Here is an 18,252-nt window from a genome sequence, read left to right as displayed (position 1 = left end):
AAGTTAACAGTATGTAAGACGAATTTTTTTACCACCAACCCGCGTTTAGTTCCAAGTAATTTATTTCAATTTTTATATGTTCTTAGAAATGTGAATGAGTAGTCTACCAGAAATAAGGACATTTCATTTTTGCAATTAGTGATTTCCATGTTTGTATTAATTTCTCTTCATTTTTCCACCATTTCGTGAATTCTTCTGTTTGATGAAATATTAGTTTTGTTCTTAGTTTGCTTTTAAGTGAATGGCTTCACTGTTGCTTTTATTGCTAATTTTTGTGTCTTTATAGTTGTTTTTAAATGTTGAATTTAATTTTGGTTCAAACATTTTTCCCATTTTCAGATTTAAGTGTATTTAAAACACCAAATTGATTTTACAATGAATCGTGAGGTACTTTTAGTTTGTTTATTTTATGGGGCATGTTGATTATCAAATGTTCAGTTTTTAATGTATCAGAATTATTTTGGCTCAACATTTAAGACAATCAACAATGAACTGATTAATTTGGAACAGAACAATATTGTTTACCTGGTTTTTGTTTGTTTTATTAACCGGCCAACCATAGCAAAAGAGCACCTGCAATACAGCTCAAATATGTGAACAGAAATTGGTAATATTGAATGATAGTGACGTTTAATCCCACAATGGATAGCGTTTGAATTTTAAAATAACAATATTTGCAAACCACTAGTTCGGTTTTGATCGATTCAATTGGTTCTTTCTAAAAAAGCTTTCAATTTTGATATCTTTGCAACTGTGCCTAGAAATCGTTGCGGTTACTGTTTTGTTTAGTTTAATTTAATTTTTCAGATAGAAACTTTTGGTGCTTTTGTATATAGTCAGGAAATTTTGTGCTTTAAATTGTGCTCAGAAATTTTCTACAAATTAGTACAAATTTGGGTCAAAATTATACAAAAAAGTGCTTAGCCAACGTCAGTATTCACTTTGTTAAACTGCGAAGAAAACCAGAAGTTATATGGCTGAACAGAATGGCGCTTACAAACGATCGCCGAGTTCGCCCGGAAGCAACCACCAATCATACAGTCGCTCGGCCTCGGGTTCAAGCTTCTCTTTGAAGAAGCCAAAGCACCCTCTGCCCGGGTTAAAATCAGCAGACAGATTACCAGATTACAGAAAGAACGGAGGCGATGTATTCAACGACCCCGATTTCGAAAAATTGATGGAGTGCGGAGAAATTGATTTAGGGCATTCGAAATTTACAGTTTGTGCTAGCGAGATTCGAACAGGGCGAAAATTGGGCGGCGGGCAATATGGAAATGTTTATCAATGTTCAATCATTAGCAGACCCGAATTGAAATTTGCTTATAAGGATATTTGTCTCGAGACTACTGACGAAAAGAAAAAGTCAATTATTTCGGAACTAGAAGTAACGAAAAAAGTGAAAAATTGCGAGTATGCTGTACAAACTTATTGTCAAATTACAAGTGGTATTAATTTGTGGTTAGTAATGGAGTTAATGGATTTATCGGCGAATGATTTGATTGAAGAAAGTGAAAAGAGATTGACAAAGTTGTTCATTCCCGAACCAGTAGTGAGAGCAGTTAGCTATTCTTGTATTCAGTGTCTTAGTTTTCTCAAGAAACTCGACTTAATGCACAGAGATGTGAAACCTAGCAACATTTTGATCAGGTCAGTATTTTTTTAATTTTAGTGAATCGTTCCCGTGATTACTTCCTGGTTTAATGTGTGCTAGTTAGTGGGTTTCAACCCGCAAACAAGTATGCAGTTCAAGCATATGAAACTATGCTAAATAATAGCATTCAAATTTTCCACGTGCTTGTGTCGAAATATACATGGAAGGGCATTAACGAAAAATATCTATTTTTTAGTAAATAGATGATCCAACCCAGAAATTCTATATAAGTAAAACATTAGTAAATTAGTGATAAATTGAGTGCACATAGATATTGACACAGACAGAGCGCATAACACCGACGATTGGAGCGCTTTAAAGTTCTGTTAAAGCTTCTTTTTTGAAGCAGATTCTGAAATGTTATATTCTCTGAGGAACATATTTGTTTGATTGCTCTCAAAAAAAGTTTCTAGCAATTATATTAGTTTTGTGGTCTTTTTATATGTGATTTTTCGCTGAAGCGATTTTTCATCTGACCCATTTGACTTTTTTATCCTCAGAAACGGGTTACACAGGTAACGCTCCGAGGGCATTAAATGGCTAAGCAGCTCTCTTAAAGACTTGCGCCTTACTAGTCTCTAAGTATGCAATTCACCAAAACTGTTTTGAGGAGACAATTTCGTGGTTTGATGAGCGGTTCCTAATCTTCAAAAGTTTGGCCACTCAGTCAGCCCCGCCGCCACCCCCACTCACCCCCCCCCCCCCCACATCAACCGAAGCTAACCGCTCGCCCGTGGTTCGAGAGAAATTCGCCCGACGTCAGTCGGTTATATTTTTGATTTTGATTGAGGAAAACGTGAAATTTGATTGAGGAAAACGTGAAATTGTGAGACCGCTGTTAAAATAGAGTTAGTGAAACTTTCTCTGTGGCTCTGTTTTTATGCTATTTCAACATTTTATTGATTGACATTTTTTCATTGGAACTATCATTGGCACTCACGTATTCAAGATTTTTGTTATGAGCATTTGAGGTCAGGCTCACTCCTGACGATATTAATTGCACTCGAACAAAGTTTGAACGTTTGATTTTTTAATGCAAAATTTTTTGCTTAACCGGTTTTGAGTTTTTGTGTTAGAACGTTCTCTAACTTCTCAACTGACTTTTATCTCGCTTCACTTCATTTTTGAGTAATCTCAATTCGAAATAAAGTTTGTTGCTAATGTAAAAGCGAGTGAGCGGTTGATTATCTAAAGCGTTGCAGCTTAGTGGTTAAGATATGTCTGCTATTCTGGAGGTCTCGGGTTCGAATTCCTATGAGCTCCGGATTTTCATACTTATGCAAAATTTCTAATTTACACCCATCAATTAAATCCCCGCCTGCCGTTCGAGAGCAATTCATCCGACATCAGTCGTTTTTTGTTTCTCACACTTTTGGCAGAGAGTTTTTTTGTTCATTGGCTTTTATAGTTTTTTGGTCGCACATGACTTACCTCACTCTCTCGAATTGATTTTTGCCTACTTTAGTTGGAGAGGAAGAGTTGAAGTCAAGTGAGGATATCCTAATCGAACAAGGTTATTGGAGGGTATCTTTGTTGCACATAATCAATTGCTCTACATAATTGTTGCTGTAATCAATATTTGCATTTTGAATTGCTCTCGAACGGAGATTGAAGCAATTACTGTAATTGTTTCGGTCTTTTTGATGCAGCATTGTCGTGGTGCCGTTTTTGCGCTTTTGTTCGAGAATGGTCTTTTCTAGTTTTAATTCCAATTTAGTTAATTCTTGATTTGAATTCTACCGTGGGGTCAATTTGATACTGGGGTCAAGATATGTGACCTATTTTGACAATGTCGCACTGGTTAGCCGTCGTGAAAGAGGCACTTCAAATGCGGTAATTAGATTAAAAACTTCAGGATCTTCCATATAATCACCCTCAAAGCGCGGAGAGGGAGCCGCCGATCAGCGTTTTATCGTTTAACGAAGTTCATTTTTAGAACATTAATGAGATTGGCGGAGAATTGTAAAATTGCTGTTCAAATGTCACATTTTAGATGTCAAATTTTAGGTGATTAGCAAAATAGGACGACCTGTTGAACATGCATTGTTTTTTTAAGTGATTAAATTGTGGAATTTTAAACAAATCTGTTTCAAATCTAATGAAGTCCTTTTAACTGTTGCATTGAAAGACTCCGTACAGCTTTTTTTCGGTAATATTTAAAATCATTTTTTATTTATATATATTTGAGACAGCTAAATTTGCAAATTTATAATTTTTTCAATCACTTATTATTTGTGATTTCTCTGGAAACTGTCACTACAATCGAAAAACTTTTGATTGCTGTGGCCCAAAAATGCTGATGAGTATACGTAAAATAATATTGTTACTTTTGACCGATTTATCAATTGATAGTTTGGGCTAAAGCCAGGCATAAGTATTTAGAATGGCCAGCCAAAAATATTTATTGCATCTGGAGCAAGGTTTCTTTATAGAAATGATATCAAGTCTAAAAGTAAAGTGGTCAACAAACCGCACAAATAGCGCAAATGTTCAAAACTTTTAATTTAAGTGATTAATTAATTCTTTGTTTTGAATGTAATAACGGCTTCGTTTTAGAATTGACACAGGCGAAGTGAAACTTGGCGATTTCGGTATTTGTGGGAAACTAGTCAACAGTATAGCCAAGTCAAAGATTTACCAATTCAACTACTTAGCCCCAGAGAGGATTAATTTGGGACCCATTTCACCAGTAACCCCAACACCCAACGGTACCGCGAGGGGGTTAGGGGTCGAACCGCCTAAACGGGTGGGGTATACAGTCAAAAGTGATATCTGGGCAGTAGGAGTTACAACTTATGAACTGGTATCTTTGGAGCACCCGTTTTATGTCAAAAACCAGTAAGTTGGACGATTTATATTTTTTTATAAACATCATTCGACTGTTGATTTTTAAATCCACAATTTTTAAAAATATTTTGTTTTTGCTTTTACAGTGTTGCATATACTAAGGTTTTATGAGCGCGAAAACGGATTTAATTATTCAATCACGCCAATGGGGACAGAATTTTTGTTTACGTGGGAAAAGTAGATCGCAGTTAAGTTCGTTTTCACAAACTAACATCTTAAAAATAAAAAAAATTTGAGACACTAATATGTTGCTTGTTGAAATTGAATCTTTAATTGAAAAAATATATGATGATTATTTCACATCATAAACGATTTTGGCTTCATTAAATATTACGCTGACACATGCTTTACATTTTCTCCGTTTTCCATAAAGGTAAGATTATTAGTCTGCTCAAATAGTTTTTTTTTAAAAAATGTCGGCAACTTTTGACGAATAAATAATAACATAGTAAGTGTTCCTGCAGTCTTGTGAGAACAAAAAATTTTCACGGAGGTAAGAATATTGGTCGAAAGAATTAAAATGTTGATTTTTCAGGATCTTCGCAACATGGAAGAACATAGTTGAAAACCCCCACAAAGATCTCTCTGAGAAGGTCAGGGTCTCTCCCGATCTGAACGACTTCGTCAACCAGTGCCTGGAGAAAGAACCGGAGAGACGACCCGCATACCCCGAACTGCTCGAGCACAGCTTTATCCAGTCCTACGACCCGCAATCTGACCCCTACGAAGTGACCAAGTTTTGTAAAACTCTTCTTGAAAAGCCAACTAAAGACGCCTAAATTTGCTAAACATGAAATTGGTGTCAAAGTTGAAAACTGTGGTGTCTATTTTATGCAGATTAAGTGTTAAATAGCAATTTAGTTTGAGCACTGATTTAGTTTTGATCGATGATGATTGAGTTGTTGAGATTCGCTATATTTCCTGTTGGTGCACGTCCATTTAACAAGCTACAATATGTACTAGTTTCAAGAGAACCCTGGTACATGTTTACATGGTTGTCGTTCCAATAGTTCTAAACAAAAGGGGTAAAGTCTGTCATGGACCGTCTTTTTTCTTCAGCCGAAGTGTTCTAGACTAGAGAAACCATATCGAAACTAGCTAAATTGTAGATTCAGAAAATTTTTTTGCGGATTTGACCGATTCGATGTTTTACCCGTAATTTAACACCCCTACATCGGCCGTGCGCAATACGCGCATCCTATCGATCAGCGAAAATTGTCTATACAAAAAAAAACCATTCGAGTATATAGTTCCTTCCTCCACAAGTGGGGTCGGAAAAAAATTGATGCGTGCATAAATTCTAGATTACAGCAACGATTTCTCGAGTCACATGACAACTGGCAAAAGATCAAAAAGGTGATTAAAAATGCTGTACCAGAAAACCACTGAAGAAGTAAGATCAATTTCAGACTGCTTTTTTCGAATAACTATTTTTTAATGAAAATTGCGGGGGAAACTCCGATGGAAAAATAACGGAATTTTAATTTGATCATATTTTTGTCCGTAAATACTCAGAAAATTTCATTTGCTTTGAGAGGTAGAAATATTTTTCTGGACGAAAAAACTATATTTCCTATGTTTAGATTTTACCCCTTTTGTTTAGAGATTATGGAATGAAATTGATCTTACTTCTTCGGTGGTTTTTTGTTATAGCATTTTTAATCACATTTTTTGATCTCTTGCCAGCTGTCATGTGACTCGAGAAATCTTTGCTGTAATCTAGAATTTATGCTCGCATCAATTTTCGTTCTGACCCCTTTTGTGGGGGAAGGAACTATATACTCAAATGGGTTGTTTTTGTTCAGACAATTTTGGCCGATCGATATATTCATGGTAGGGAAATGTGAGTGGTATGATTAAAAATCTCGTCCGGCGTAGAGTTGGGAATTAAAAAGATTTTTCTGAATTTCGTGTTTTTCGAGGAGTTATCAAGGTTTAAAGTTTTGTGTGAACATATGATGTTTGGCATGATTTTCACTTTTTTGTTCAAACTAAGTTTTTTTTCTATAAAAATATTAATTCAAGAGAGCTGTTATTTTCGAAACAATTTCATATTTTTTAATTTCTTTTAAAGTCACTTAACAACTTCATGACAAACCTCATTTACATTCAAATGATTTACAGTCTGTTCATGACAAACCTGATTTACAGTCAAATGATGTTCAATGAACAAATAATTGTTATTAAGGAATCGCTCATTTTTTATGTCTCCGACCCTGAGTTTTCGTAATTTTTTCATTGAAATTATAATTTTCTTTTCGATATTTTGATAAAACTTTTCAGCCCTATGACATAGACTCATTGACTAAAATTGCAATAGTATTCTTGAAGATCAGAAAGGGAACCTATGCAGTAATTTGAGTGGACAGCTAACGGCTGGTAGAATTTTAAAAATAATTTTTTGAAAAATTATTTTTTTAACCGATCTTAACCTTGTTTCCGTGAAACTCAAGTCAGTCTCGCTATTGATAGGACCCCTTCGTCTCTATTGCAACCAAATTGAATCTGGTTAGCGGTTTTCTAACTATTGTCTTAAATGACTTGGATGCCACGACTTTTTTTTTTAATAATTTTGGATTCTTTTGAAATCCTATCACATTCTCCGTTTATTGCCAGTTCCCATTGGAATTGAGAAGACTTTCAATAGATCATAGATAAAGATTGCAGGGAAAAACGTTTGATTTTACTGGCTTCCACACTCTTCTCGCACTTTTCTACTGATTCTCTTTTTTGCCTGTGTTTGTTTTCGTTATCAGAGTCATAACACTTATTGTGATGACTAAATGGTGATTTAAGAATGACACAGATTATTGCCTTCTCATCGAAGCATAACTTCTTATATCTTTTTCTTTATTGATAACCGTTGAAAGCTACTGAATTTAATTTAATGGCTTTATACTACGGGTTATCTCAAATGTTTCCTGGTTTTAGTATGTTTGTTCATATTTGTTGGTTTTTTGAAGTCAGATTGTTACAAAAAACAATGCCATTGTTGTTAAAAGTTACTTGAAAATGAAAAAGTTTGAAATGAAAAGTTCATTTTTTAATGGCGCCGACACTTCTCATTTTTTTCTTTTTGATGTTTTTGCATGTTTTGTATTCTTTATGTAGCCGTAAAGAGCTGAGAAGTCTTATAAGACCGTAACTGAGCGTAACTGAGTGCCGAACGTGTGAAAATACTCAATGCGGAAAGTTTACAAAAAATAGCCCTAAAAGGTCACGATAATATTTGTTTTCAAACGGTTTTTTAAGGTTTTTAGGCTTTGTTGTCATATTTGTCAACTTGTATCTAATTCTCATCAATGAGAGGCCCCATACACTTCCCTGTAATTCGCAAGTTAAAGTGGTTATTGATATTACGTCGTAACTGATGTTTTGTTTGTAGAACAATATGCGTTTTCATAAAAGTTTTTGGATCTTTTCCGTTTGTGCCCCCCCAGTACGTTATGCTCCCCCCAGTGACAGAGCACGTGTCATTACATAGTAAATCATTATGTAAAAATATTGCACGTGCGTCTGGGGGTTGCAAATAATATGCACCCACTAAGCTGGGGGGCACAAACGGAAAAGATCCAAGTTTTTAGTGGTCTATACCAGTGTCCTTTTTCTGCTCTTTAAGCTCATTCGCGTAATAACAGATCCCAATGATTTTCAATTTAGGCCCAAGTGAACATATTTATTCTTCCAGTATAATTTTGACTGCAGTAGTTCAATTAACATTTGAAATAAAAAACAGTATTCAGATAACAGCGAAAGGTTTTAAGGGCTTCAATAATTTGTGTATTCGCAAATTCTTAGTATTTTTTAAAAAATTTTCATCTTTAGTCCGTTTCCGTTGCTTAGTTTGTGCAGATACAGACTTTATTGTTTTTGACTTTTTCATAAATTTACAAGAATTTTTTTGTTAAAACTTCATGGTTTTTAAGACGTTTGTAAATATTTGGTTTGAAAAATATTGGTTGATTTTTGAATTTCGCCTCATTATTGCTTCTTTTTGTCAATTTGTTGTCTAGTTTCAATATAGAGTCCCATCTGCTTTCTAGTAACGGAAAAATATTTTGTGTAGTTAGAGTTTCTTCCAATTGTGTTTTGACGTTGTTACTAGGTGCTTTTAAGTTTAGATGTTGAATTTTTGCCGTAATAAATGATTTTTTTTGCTTATTTTGTTCATTTTTTTGCTCCCGTAGTCTTATTAATGGTGTGAGATCTCGTGAGCGCTGTAATGAGACATGGCATTATGTTATTTATTTAATAGTTTGTGTTTTTTAAATCTCAAAGATCTATTTTTGATTATCTCTTCAATTGGTTGACAGTTATGTCAAAAATGCAGATGAGCGCGGGTCGGAACATCATGTGCGAACGCACCTTAACGAGCCTCCTTGTTTATTTATACATTCAGATTTTTGCTCCTGCTATATCAAGTACTTGCCCCGATTGGGGTCCCAGACAAAATGTCTGAGACAATAAGACAGTCCCATACGGCACGTCGGACCATGTTCAGAGTTTTGTGGGTTCTGTTGCATATTTCAGACTTCGCGCGATCATTCATATTTCCAGACCAGGTATTTTAAACGCGCGAAGCAACTCTTTCGTGTTCATTTGGGCCAGGACTTATCGACTGCCGGTCAGTGACTCAGGGACATTAACGGGGTTGGGGGAGGGGAGGGTTAGCCGGTGTTAAATTGTGTACTCAATTTCCATTTTAGCTGGCACATTTAGAGCATATATTTTGAGCTTTGCAGTACTGAAAAAACTATACACGACAAAAGTTTTAATTAATTATAGCATTTTCACGTCGATTGTCTGGAAACATTTCAGTCATGAAATCACAGATTACGGATTTCGTTTTCATTATTTGGGCATGTTTGGTTCTCATTGATATCTGTTCGCTTTTTCATCAATATAGACAGGGTGATTCGTTTGAACAGTTTGACGGTTCCTGCTCTGAAAGTTTGATTCGTCACAGAGAATAGCACGAAAGCGACCAAAAGACTAGTTGTCTGAAACCACACAGATAGATAGCCAAAAAATTGGGACTTGTACTCGTTTCTTGTGAAAGAGAGTACCGCAAAACTGAACAAAGTTAGACCACTCGAGATTAGAGTCAACGTGAAATCTGTTGTGCTGAACAGAATTGAAGCCACTGAAATCCATTCTTGGTTTTTCTCCGTTCTCCGAGGGATGATGTTGCGAGCTTTCCGTTCAAGAATACGCGCTCTGTAACACAGCTGGGCAAGCTAAGTCTTATGATTCGAATTAGTATTTATGATACAAATTAGGACCTACGATTTGAATTCGGCCGACAAAAAGTAGCATGATTGACGTCTGGAAGGTTAATCGCCAATATTTTGTAGGCAAAGTTCCGAAAGCAGTGAAAACTTTCTTACCAGAATAAGTTCACTCATTTAAATTTAATTAACACCCTTTAGTCAACCTATAATTTAAACTTCTAATACTATTCTCTTTCACGGAGTTACATTTTTTTTGTTAAATTTGGGTTAATAGAGTGAAAAAGAAAATCTTAAAATTGCACTGCCCTATCAAAGATAAGATTTCACCAATAATATCGATTATAACGTGTTCTATTGTGATAACGATTCAAATCAAGTCCAGTTGGCCACTGAGGCATGACCGAATTTTCTAATCAAAAATTGGAGCAAACAGCGCTTCTCATCTTCTGCAGCGAGGTACCTTACAATCATAAAGTTGCCGTTTTGTTTCTTTCCTTGCATAATTCATCATTGTGAGTTGAATTTTGGTGCAAATTTTGGCAGCTCTTTTGAGCCTTAATGGTCATTTAGTTTTGTGGCTCCTTTTTGATTAAGCTGTTTATATGGTTTCCTCCTGCCAGCTTGTAATTTTTTGCTCACGGTCTGGTTGATTAGGTTAGCAATTGAGCTATTTTTTTTCTGGTGAAGTGATATTCGGGGTTGCATTCAAGAAGATGATCTATTTATTATTTATTATTATTTTGCTTGTCTAGCGGAGGAGTCGACTTAGGAAAGGATAAGGGCGACCGATATTGAGTAGAAGTACTTTGGGTTGACTTGAAAGGCCCGGGTCGCCTATAGATTGAGCAGCATCGGTCAGTGTAAACCATGGGTTGACTAATGTTCATCAAGGATGTCCAGGGTTTGATCGATGTGTCAGGTTCCACACTGGGCCAAACGATATAGGTCATGGTTGACCATGAGTTGAACAAGGTTTGGCGGTTGATAATGGGTTAACCAACATTGGCCAGGGCTAAATAGGGGTTGAGCGCTGTATCAGGACGGACAATAGGTGAAATGCTATGCGTCACGGTTCAACGGTTCTCCATTTGTCGAAAGATAGGTGTCACTGTTGACAAATATTGGTCAGATCCGATCAACATGTTTCAGTGTTGAAGCTGCTTTAATTTAATTTTTGTCTGCCTTGCCTTGAAAAAAGTTAACTTTCCATCAATCTGTTTTTATTTATAGGCCAATAACACTTTCAAAAAGTGAAAAAAATTAGATTAAGTAATTGTTCAAAGGAAACCAAACTTGCTCAACTGAATACTATTTGTTCCCTTTAGAAAAAAAAACTAAATTGTTTGAGAAAAAAACTAAATTGTTTGAGAAAAGAAACAATATTTTACTCTGTTTTTGATTGCAGATTAGCTGCAAGCGAAAGACAGTTACAAAAGTAAGTCGAATTGTGTCGGATCAATTTTTTTCAGGTAAAATCAAACTTTAGGTCAAAACACCCTTTGTATCTGCAGGCTACATCAGTAAAAAATTTTGGTGTAGCTTGGAAGAATAATTTTAGATTTTCGTCTGTTTTTGTTGCATATAATCGAATAATGTTTTTAACTAAAAGGGAATTTTAATTGGACTAGGGACTCGTTCAAATGAAACCAATTTCTATGGGCATCAGATAATTTGTTTATAGGTATTTTTAAACTACCTATACACAATTTATCTGATGACCAAATCTTTTCATTTGAACGAGTCCCTAGTCCAATTAAAGTTCTTTTTAAATTAAAAACATTATTTGATTATATGCAACAAAAACAGGGGTTTGCCAAGGGAAATTTTTAAGTATAATTTTTTTCTGGAAAAAACTTTTAAACCAAAAATAGTCTGCCTTGACTCTCCCCAACTTCTCCAGTTTGTGTGCGTGAGTGTGCACGTTTCAATGTATATGTGAGCTTTGATGAATTTTTTTAAATTGTATATGCAATGTTGGGTTTTTGAAATATTTATTGAATTTTCTCTATTTCTTCGCAGGTAGCATTGAACTTGTATCTCATAGGGACCTCTTAGGCCTCAGGGTGGTCACAGAACCCGACCTTGTGTTGCGAATTAAGCTTTAATAATCGTTTTCCCCCGTGTTTCTGGTGCAAGTGATAGTTAATGTTTATCTTTGGTTGCTCAAATTTCGTGTTTAAAGCGCTCAGGAATCCTAAAACTGACGTATGAAGCGACTTTCGGTCAAACATGCTAGCTATGAAAAAACCGTTGGTCGACTTATGGAAAGACTTTGGGTTGACTGTACCTAACGTATGAAAAAACCGTTGATAATCAGGGTAACAAACGACCGCTGCTCGACCGTAAGAAAGGTATGAAAAGACCGTTAGTCGAACTTAACAAGGATGAAAAGACTTTGGGTCAACTTTAGTAATTTGCTCCACTATTAAGATAAAGAAATCCACTTTACTTGTCTTTCCATATGGTAGACCCCTGGACTAGGGCTCTGTAATTCTTCAAAAATCTTTTCAGATTAAGAGTTTGAAAAATTTGGCAGGTTTTGAATTCATGACTTTTCACGGTATTTGCTCTATGTAAATTGAACAAGAAAGATTTGATGTATTGAAAATTTTTGTACCAGCGCGCAAAATCTTGCGAGCTTTATGAAATGTACAAAAAGAGGCTTTAGGAATTTTTTCTACTGGAGTATAAAGACCAAACTATTCATATATTTACGAGGCGATTTTGAAAATGTAAATATTTAACCAAACGTTTTTGTTGTGGTTTATAACTTTAAATTTAAATTTTTGAAGATTAAAAAAAGAAATTAAATCTAACCTCACTTTGCGGGCAATGACAACATTGAAATAAGTCAGAGCAAGAACGGGTATCACAAAATAGGAGCTCAAATCAACAACCAGTCGGAATATCGTGAACTTCCAGTTCACTTTATTATGAACTGTACAATATCCTCTTTCATCAACATCAGCAGAGATCGCCAAAAGTGCGGAATTACAGGCCGAAACTGCCATGGCAACTAAAGTGCGGTAAATTGGCGACCTTAGATTGTTCAAGTATTTCTCATGATATTCGAAAGGGTTGGTAACCGCAAAATAACGGTCATAACACAGAAGAACCAACACGTATTGGGAGTTGTAAGAGAAGAAAGCATAGATCCAAGTTGTAATCTTGCAAGTTAGTGGCTTGGAGAGTAGCTGAGCTGTGAATAAATTCCACAATCTCATCCTGTGAATTAATTTTTGGTAATCACATTTTAGTATTTTAAAAAATTGAGGATCAAGATTTAGAGACAATTGTCTATGAGTCAAATGTTGGTATTTCTTCAAACCTTAGTTTTACAAAAAGTTTTGCTCATGTTTTACAGAAAAGGGGGTAAATAGTCAAATGTAAAGAATGTACCGGGGTCTTAATTTTTTCACATTTTTTCCACGGTATTAATTCTCCAAGTTCTATAACTACGCGTACATGTAATCATTTATTCTAATGGTAAGATTACTAGTTCACTTGTTACGGCTACAAAATTAATTAAAAACAAATTTTACTTGTGTTAGTATGGTAAAAGTTTGTCAAACAAAAAAAGAAAGCCTCGCCTAGGACTTTAACCGTTGCTTTGTGTTGACATTTAACATTTTTTTTTCTGTATGAGCAGTTATCTTTTTTTTGATGCACGATAACATGGTAATTCTGAAATTCAGCTAAGACAGTGTCAAATTATTGTCCCCAATATATCAAATGCGGTGTTGTGAGTCACCAAAAACACACTCTAATAGAAAACGGAGAGCGGAAAAAACTATTTCTTCAATTTCAGAAACATGATGAGGGGGAAAATTTTGAGACTTCGATATGAGTTACATCGGCAAATGAGTTGGAAAATAAATGGGAAAAGTTGCTAGTTTTCTAGAAAAATCATTTTGTAAATGTCATCGGAAGTTTCAGACACATATGCATTAGTTTTTTGCCTGAATTCACAATACCGAATTTGGATATTTTTAAAGTAGACTATACACTACCGGCAGGTCCCGATTCAAAACAGTAAATTATTGATTGTAACTTGGCTACTGCCATCTGGCAAAAATAGGAACCTTTAGAAGTGCATGTTATTTTGTTTGTAATTGAATTGAGTTTTCTTGATTCAACTTACTGCTTACTGAGTTTTTTTGAATTTGAAAAACTAGTGATATAATTACTCCACCAGAAGATGATGGCGATAAGTGCCTAAACCACTTAGTTTTGTTCAATTTTTACGATCATTGTTTTGATAAATGTTGGTATCTGTAGTAGAATTGACCACAAGTATTTCAAAATGAAGAAAGTTTCATATTTTACCTTTGTAAATAGGTGCACTCTTAATGTTGGTCTTAGAGAAAGCCCACAATTTTGTTCGTTTTTCTTTAGTTATTTTTTGATATATGATTTTTTCTGTAGTAGCATTAATTACACATATTTCAATACCACTAGGGTTTCTTTACTGTTTTTGTAATTGAGGATTTCTCAATTGGGCGCTCAGAGAAAGCACATGAGTACTCAAAAAATAATATAGAAATATTGTTCTACAAGTAGCACGTGGTTGTGTTTATCCACAGCTTCAAAGTCCCATAGCAGTGCACTCAAATGTTTACAATTTTTAAAAAGTTTCACGTGAACTTCTCCGCATCTCCTGCACATTTTTCTCTGTGTGTGATTTCAGTTCGATTAAACATAAATTGATTCTCCGTGGTGACTGATTTAACGAGAAACGTAAAAAAAAACAAAAAGGCCTCGTGCTCTCTAACAGTAGCAAATTCGATTTAATCAAGGTCTGAATACAATTAGTTTCCTTGCCGATAAAGCATTTGCCATTCTATCCCTCTTTTAAAATTTGTGTCACGAATTTCACATCAAATTAGGAATTCTGGCGAAAGCCACAGATGACTTGATGAATAGAATAGTGTGACAACAGGTGCACAAATATTTGTTTAAAGAAATTGATTCGAAGTTTTTCTGAGGACCGGATGAACAAGTAGTATCAATTCCTTTTGCAATCACAAAATTTTACACCGTATAAGGTAAATATTTACCCTGTTTATTCAGATTCCGTTTCATAATTCAAAACCTTTTCAAGTATCTAATAGAAATTTGTGAAGTAAAAGAGAAAACTACTGGCGAAGTCAATTAAACTTGACAGAAATAGATTGTATTGAGAGTTCCCATTGACCGAAAGACTATCGCTTGTGAAATTCTTTTTAAAAACTAAAAGCCCAACTTGTCCTATATACATTGAAAAATTGATCGGAAAACGAAACAGTCTCACAAAGTATCACTAAAATCAGATTCCATTAAACCATAAAAATGAGAAATTTCATTTAATCACTTCAAGAAGCTTTGAAAAATAAAAATTTTGTTTCTTCGATAATTGAAATTTATCACAATAACTTTACCTCAACCAACTGATCAACCGACAAGCAATTAATTGTTTCAGCCTTTTTAGCTAAAGTGTAATTATGAACAGAAGTTTTAGCATATGGAATGACGTTGAAATTCAAACTCAAACTCCCTGAAACTAACAGACTTATAGACTGACACCAGTCTTGTAAGCGGTAACTACACAAAAATCATCCCTTCACGCTTTTAAATAATGCTCTTGTAATATTAATTGTTTTCTATAGAGCCATTTTGCAGTTAATGATTCTCCTTAAATCGCAACAAAGCACAGATTTGCCAAAAAATATATTTTGAATCTTTCTGTTGAGCAAAGAAAACTGGTTCATTTAGAAGAAAATTGATTTCTTGAATGGCTTCAATAATAGAAAACTAAATTGTCTCCAGAGCTATCTCGTCGTTAGTTCTTATTTTTGAATGCTTTTAAATCTGCAAATATTAATGCGATGGCCCTTTATAAATCTATTTATAGATACTTTTTCTTTCATTTGTATTCTTCAAACACGTTGTCTAGAAAAATTTTGGAAAACAGTGACAAATCCGAGTAAGTTCACTACGGAAATGCTTATGTAGGACAACCTAACGTGAATCATTTGCAAATATAACGTATCGGTTTGCCGGAATGTGGTAAAAACGAGAGACTTTTTATCTTAGTTTTTTCAATCCTTATAACTGATGGGTTCGTAACAAAATTAATTGTTCCCACCCCTCTTGAGAGGGACGAACTATATACTAAAATAGGTTTTTTTTGTTCAGACAATTTTTACCGATCGATATATTCCTTGTAGAGAGTTGAGACTGGTATCATTAGAAAGCTTGTCCAGCGTAGAATATGGAATGAAAAAGATTTTTTGATTTTTGTTTCTTTCACGTGAACTTCTCGGCTTCTCCTGCTCATTTTTCTCTATGTGTGATTTCAGTTCGATTAAACATAAATTGATTCAACGTGGTGACTGATTTAACGAAACGTAAAAAAAAACAAATAGGCCTCGTGCTCTCTAAGAGTAGCAAATTCGATTTAATCAAGGTCTGAATACAATTAGTTTCCTTGCCGATAAAGCATTTGCCATTCTATCCCTCTTTTAAAATTTGTGTCACGAATTTCACATCAAATTAGGAATTCTGGCGAAAGCCACAGATGACTTGATGAATAGAATAGTGTGACAACAGGTGCAAAAATATTTTTTTAAAGAAATTGATTCGAAGTTTTTCTGAGGACCGGATGAACAAGAAGTATCAATTCCTTTTGCAATAAAAAAATTTTAAACCGTATAAGGTAAATATTTACCCTGTTTATTCAGATTCCGTTTCATAGTTCAAAACCTTCTAAAGTATCTAATAGAAATTTGTGAAGTAATCGAGAAAACTACTGGCGAAGTCAATTAAACTTGACAGAAATAGATTGTATTGAGAGTTCCCATTGACCGAAAGACTATCGCTTGTGAAATTCTTTTTAAAAACCAAAAGCCCAACTTGTCTTATTTACAATGAAAAATTGATCGGAAAACGAAACAGTCTCACAAAATATCACTTCTGAAATCTGAAATCAGATTCCATTAAACCATAAAAATGAGAAATTTCATTTAATCACTTCAAGAAGCTTTGAAAAATAAAAATTTTGTTTCTTCGATAATTGAAATTTATCACAATAACTTTACCTCAACCAACTGATCAACCGACAAGCAATTAATTGTTTCAGCCTTTTTAGCTAAAGAGTAATTATGAACAGAAGTTTTAGCATATGGAATGACGTTGAAATTCAAACTCAAACTCCCTGAAACTAACAGACTTATAGACTGACACCAGTCTTGTAAGCGGTAACTACACAAAAATCATCCCTTCACGCTTTTAAATAATGCTCTTGTAATATTAATTGTTTTCTATAGAGCCATTTTGCAGTTAATGATTCTCCTTAAATCGCAAAAAAGCACAGATTTGCCACAAAATATATTTTGAATCTTTGTGTTGAGCAAAGAAAACTGGTTCATTTAGAAGAAAATTGATTTCTTGAATGGCTTCAATAATAGAAAACTAAATTGTCTCCAGAGCTATCTCGTCGTTAGTTCTTATTTTTGAATGCTTTTAAATCTGCAAATATTAATGCGATGGCCCTTTATAAATCTATTTATAGATACTTTTTCTTTCATTTGTATTCTTCAAACACGTTGTCTAGAAAAATTTTGGAAAACAGTGACAAATCCGAGTAAGTTCTTAACGGAAATGTTTATGTAGGACAACCTAACGTGAATCATTTGCAAATATAACGTATCGGTTTGCCGGAATGTGGTAAAAACGACAGATTTTTTATCTTAGTTTTTTCAATCTTTATAACTGATGTGTTCGTAACAAAAATAATTGTTCCCACCCGTCTTGAGAGGGAGGAACTGTATACTCAAATGGGTTTTTTTTTGTTCAGACAATTTTTGCCGATCGATATATTCCTTGTACAGAGTTGAGACTGGTATCATTAGAAAGCTTGTGCAGCGTAGAATATTGAATGAAAAAGATTTTTTTGATTTTTGTTTCTTAGAGGGAATTCTCGAGGTTTAAACTTTTGAGAAAACTGAGTGAATTTCGTTGATTTTATTCAGTTTTTCCGGAATTTCTTACAAAAAATTTGCTAAATTTTGATAAAGTTGGTAAATTTTTTAGAGAAAGTGCTGTTGATTTTATTTTCAAAGACAAAAAACATTTTAGGCTATTTTGTTTTTTTTTGTTAAAATTCTGGCTAAGTATTTCAAAAGTTCAGACATTCTCATCAAAAACAGCTCTAAATAAGTTAAATTAATCAATTTTGGTTACATTTGCAGGAATTACACACTCCGACACCACTAACACAATCTTTTTAGACTCAAAAGCGGCTATTTCTACTTAAAACTTTGCCTTTTTTTGCTAACTTTACTCGTTGATTATCAAAACGCAGCATTTATTTTTAATTTTTAACTAACAAAATATCTATATCTATAACAGTAAAAAAATAAGTGTTCTTAATGGACGAACAGCATTAGCAGAGCTAGTTTTGGACTAATCTTGGACTGTTACAATCCAAAAATAATTCGGATTGTAATCAGTCGGTCTTTTGAAATGAATTAGTCAATACTTTTT

At 34.3% G+C, this 18,252-nt stretch overlaps 1 protein-coding gene across 1 annotated transcript; it reads left to right on the top strand.

Annotated features, from left to right (window-relative positions):
- Window positions 1-388: 388 nt before the first annotated feature.
- On the top strand, window positions 389-5,371 carry LOC142345626 (dual specificity mitogen-activated protein kinase kinase 6-like). Its single transcript, XM_075397774.1, has 3 exons — window positions 389-1,647; window positions 4,208-4,489; window positions 5,034-5,371. The coding sequence occupies exons 1-3, from the start codon at window positions 974-976 to the stop codon at window positions 5,275-5,277; spliced, it is 1,200 nt and encodes a 399-aa protein (XP_075253889.1). The 5' UTR covers window positions 389-973; the 3' UTR covers window positions 5,278-5,371.
- Window positions 5,372-18,252: the final 12,881 nt, after the last annotated feature.

Source organism: Convolutriloba macropyga, chromosome 9 (assembly GCF_964194025.1).
Source record: "Convolutriloba macropyga chromosome 9, txConMacr16.3, whole genome shotgun sequence".
Lineage (NCBI taxonomy): Eukaryota > Metazoa > Xenacoelomorpha > Acoela > Convolutidae > Convolutriloba > Convolutriloba macropyga.
This window is presented reverse-complemented; position numbering and strand designations above follow the sequence as displayed.

Coding starts and splice junctions, on each gene's coding strand:
- LOC142345626 (XM_075397774.1), top strand. CDS start 974: ATGGCTGAACAGAATGGCGCTTACAAACGATCGCCGAGTTCGCCCGGA. Junction 1,648..4,207: donor CCTAGCAACATTTTGATCAG/GTCAGTATTTTT, acceptor GCTTCGTTTTAG/AATTGACACAGGCGAAGTGA. Junction 4,490..5,033: donor CCGTTTTATGTCAAAAACCA/GTAAGTTGGACG, acceptor TTGATTTTTCAG/GATCTTCGCAACATGGAAGA.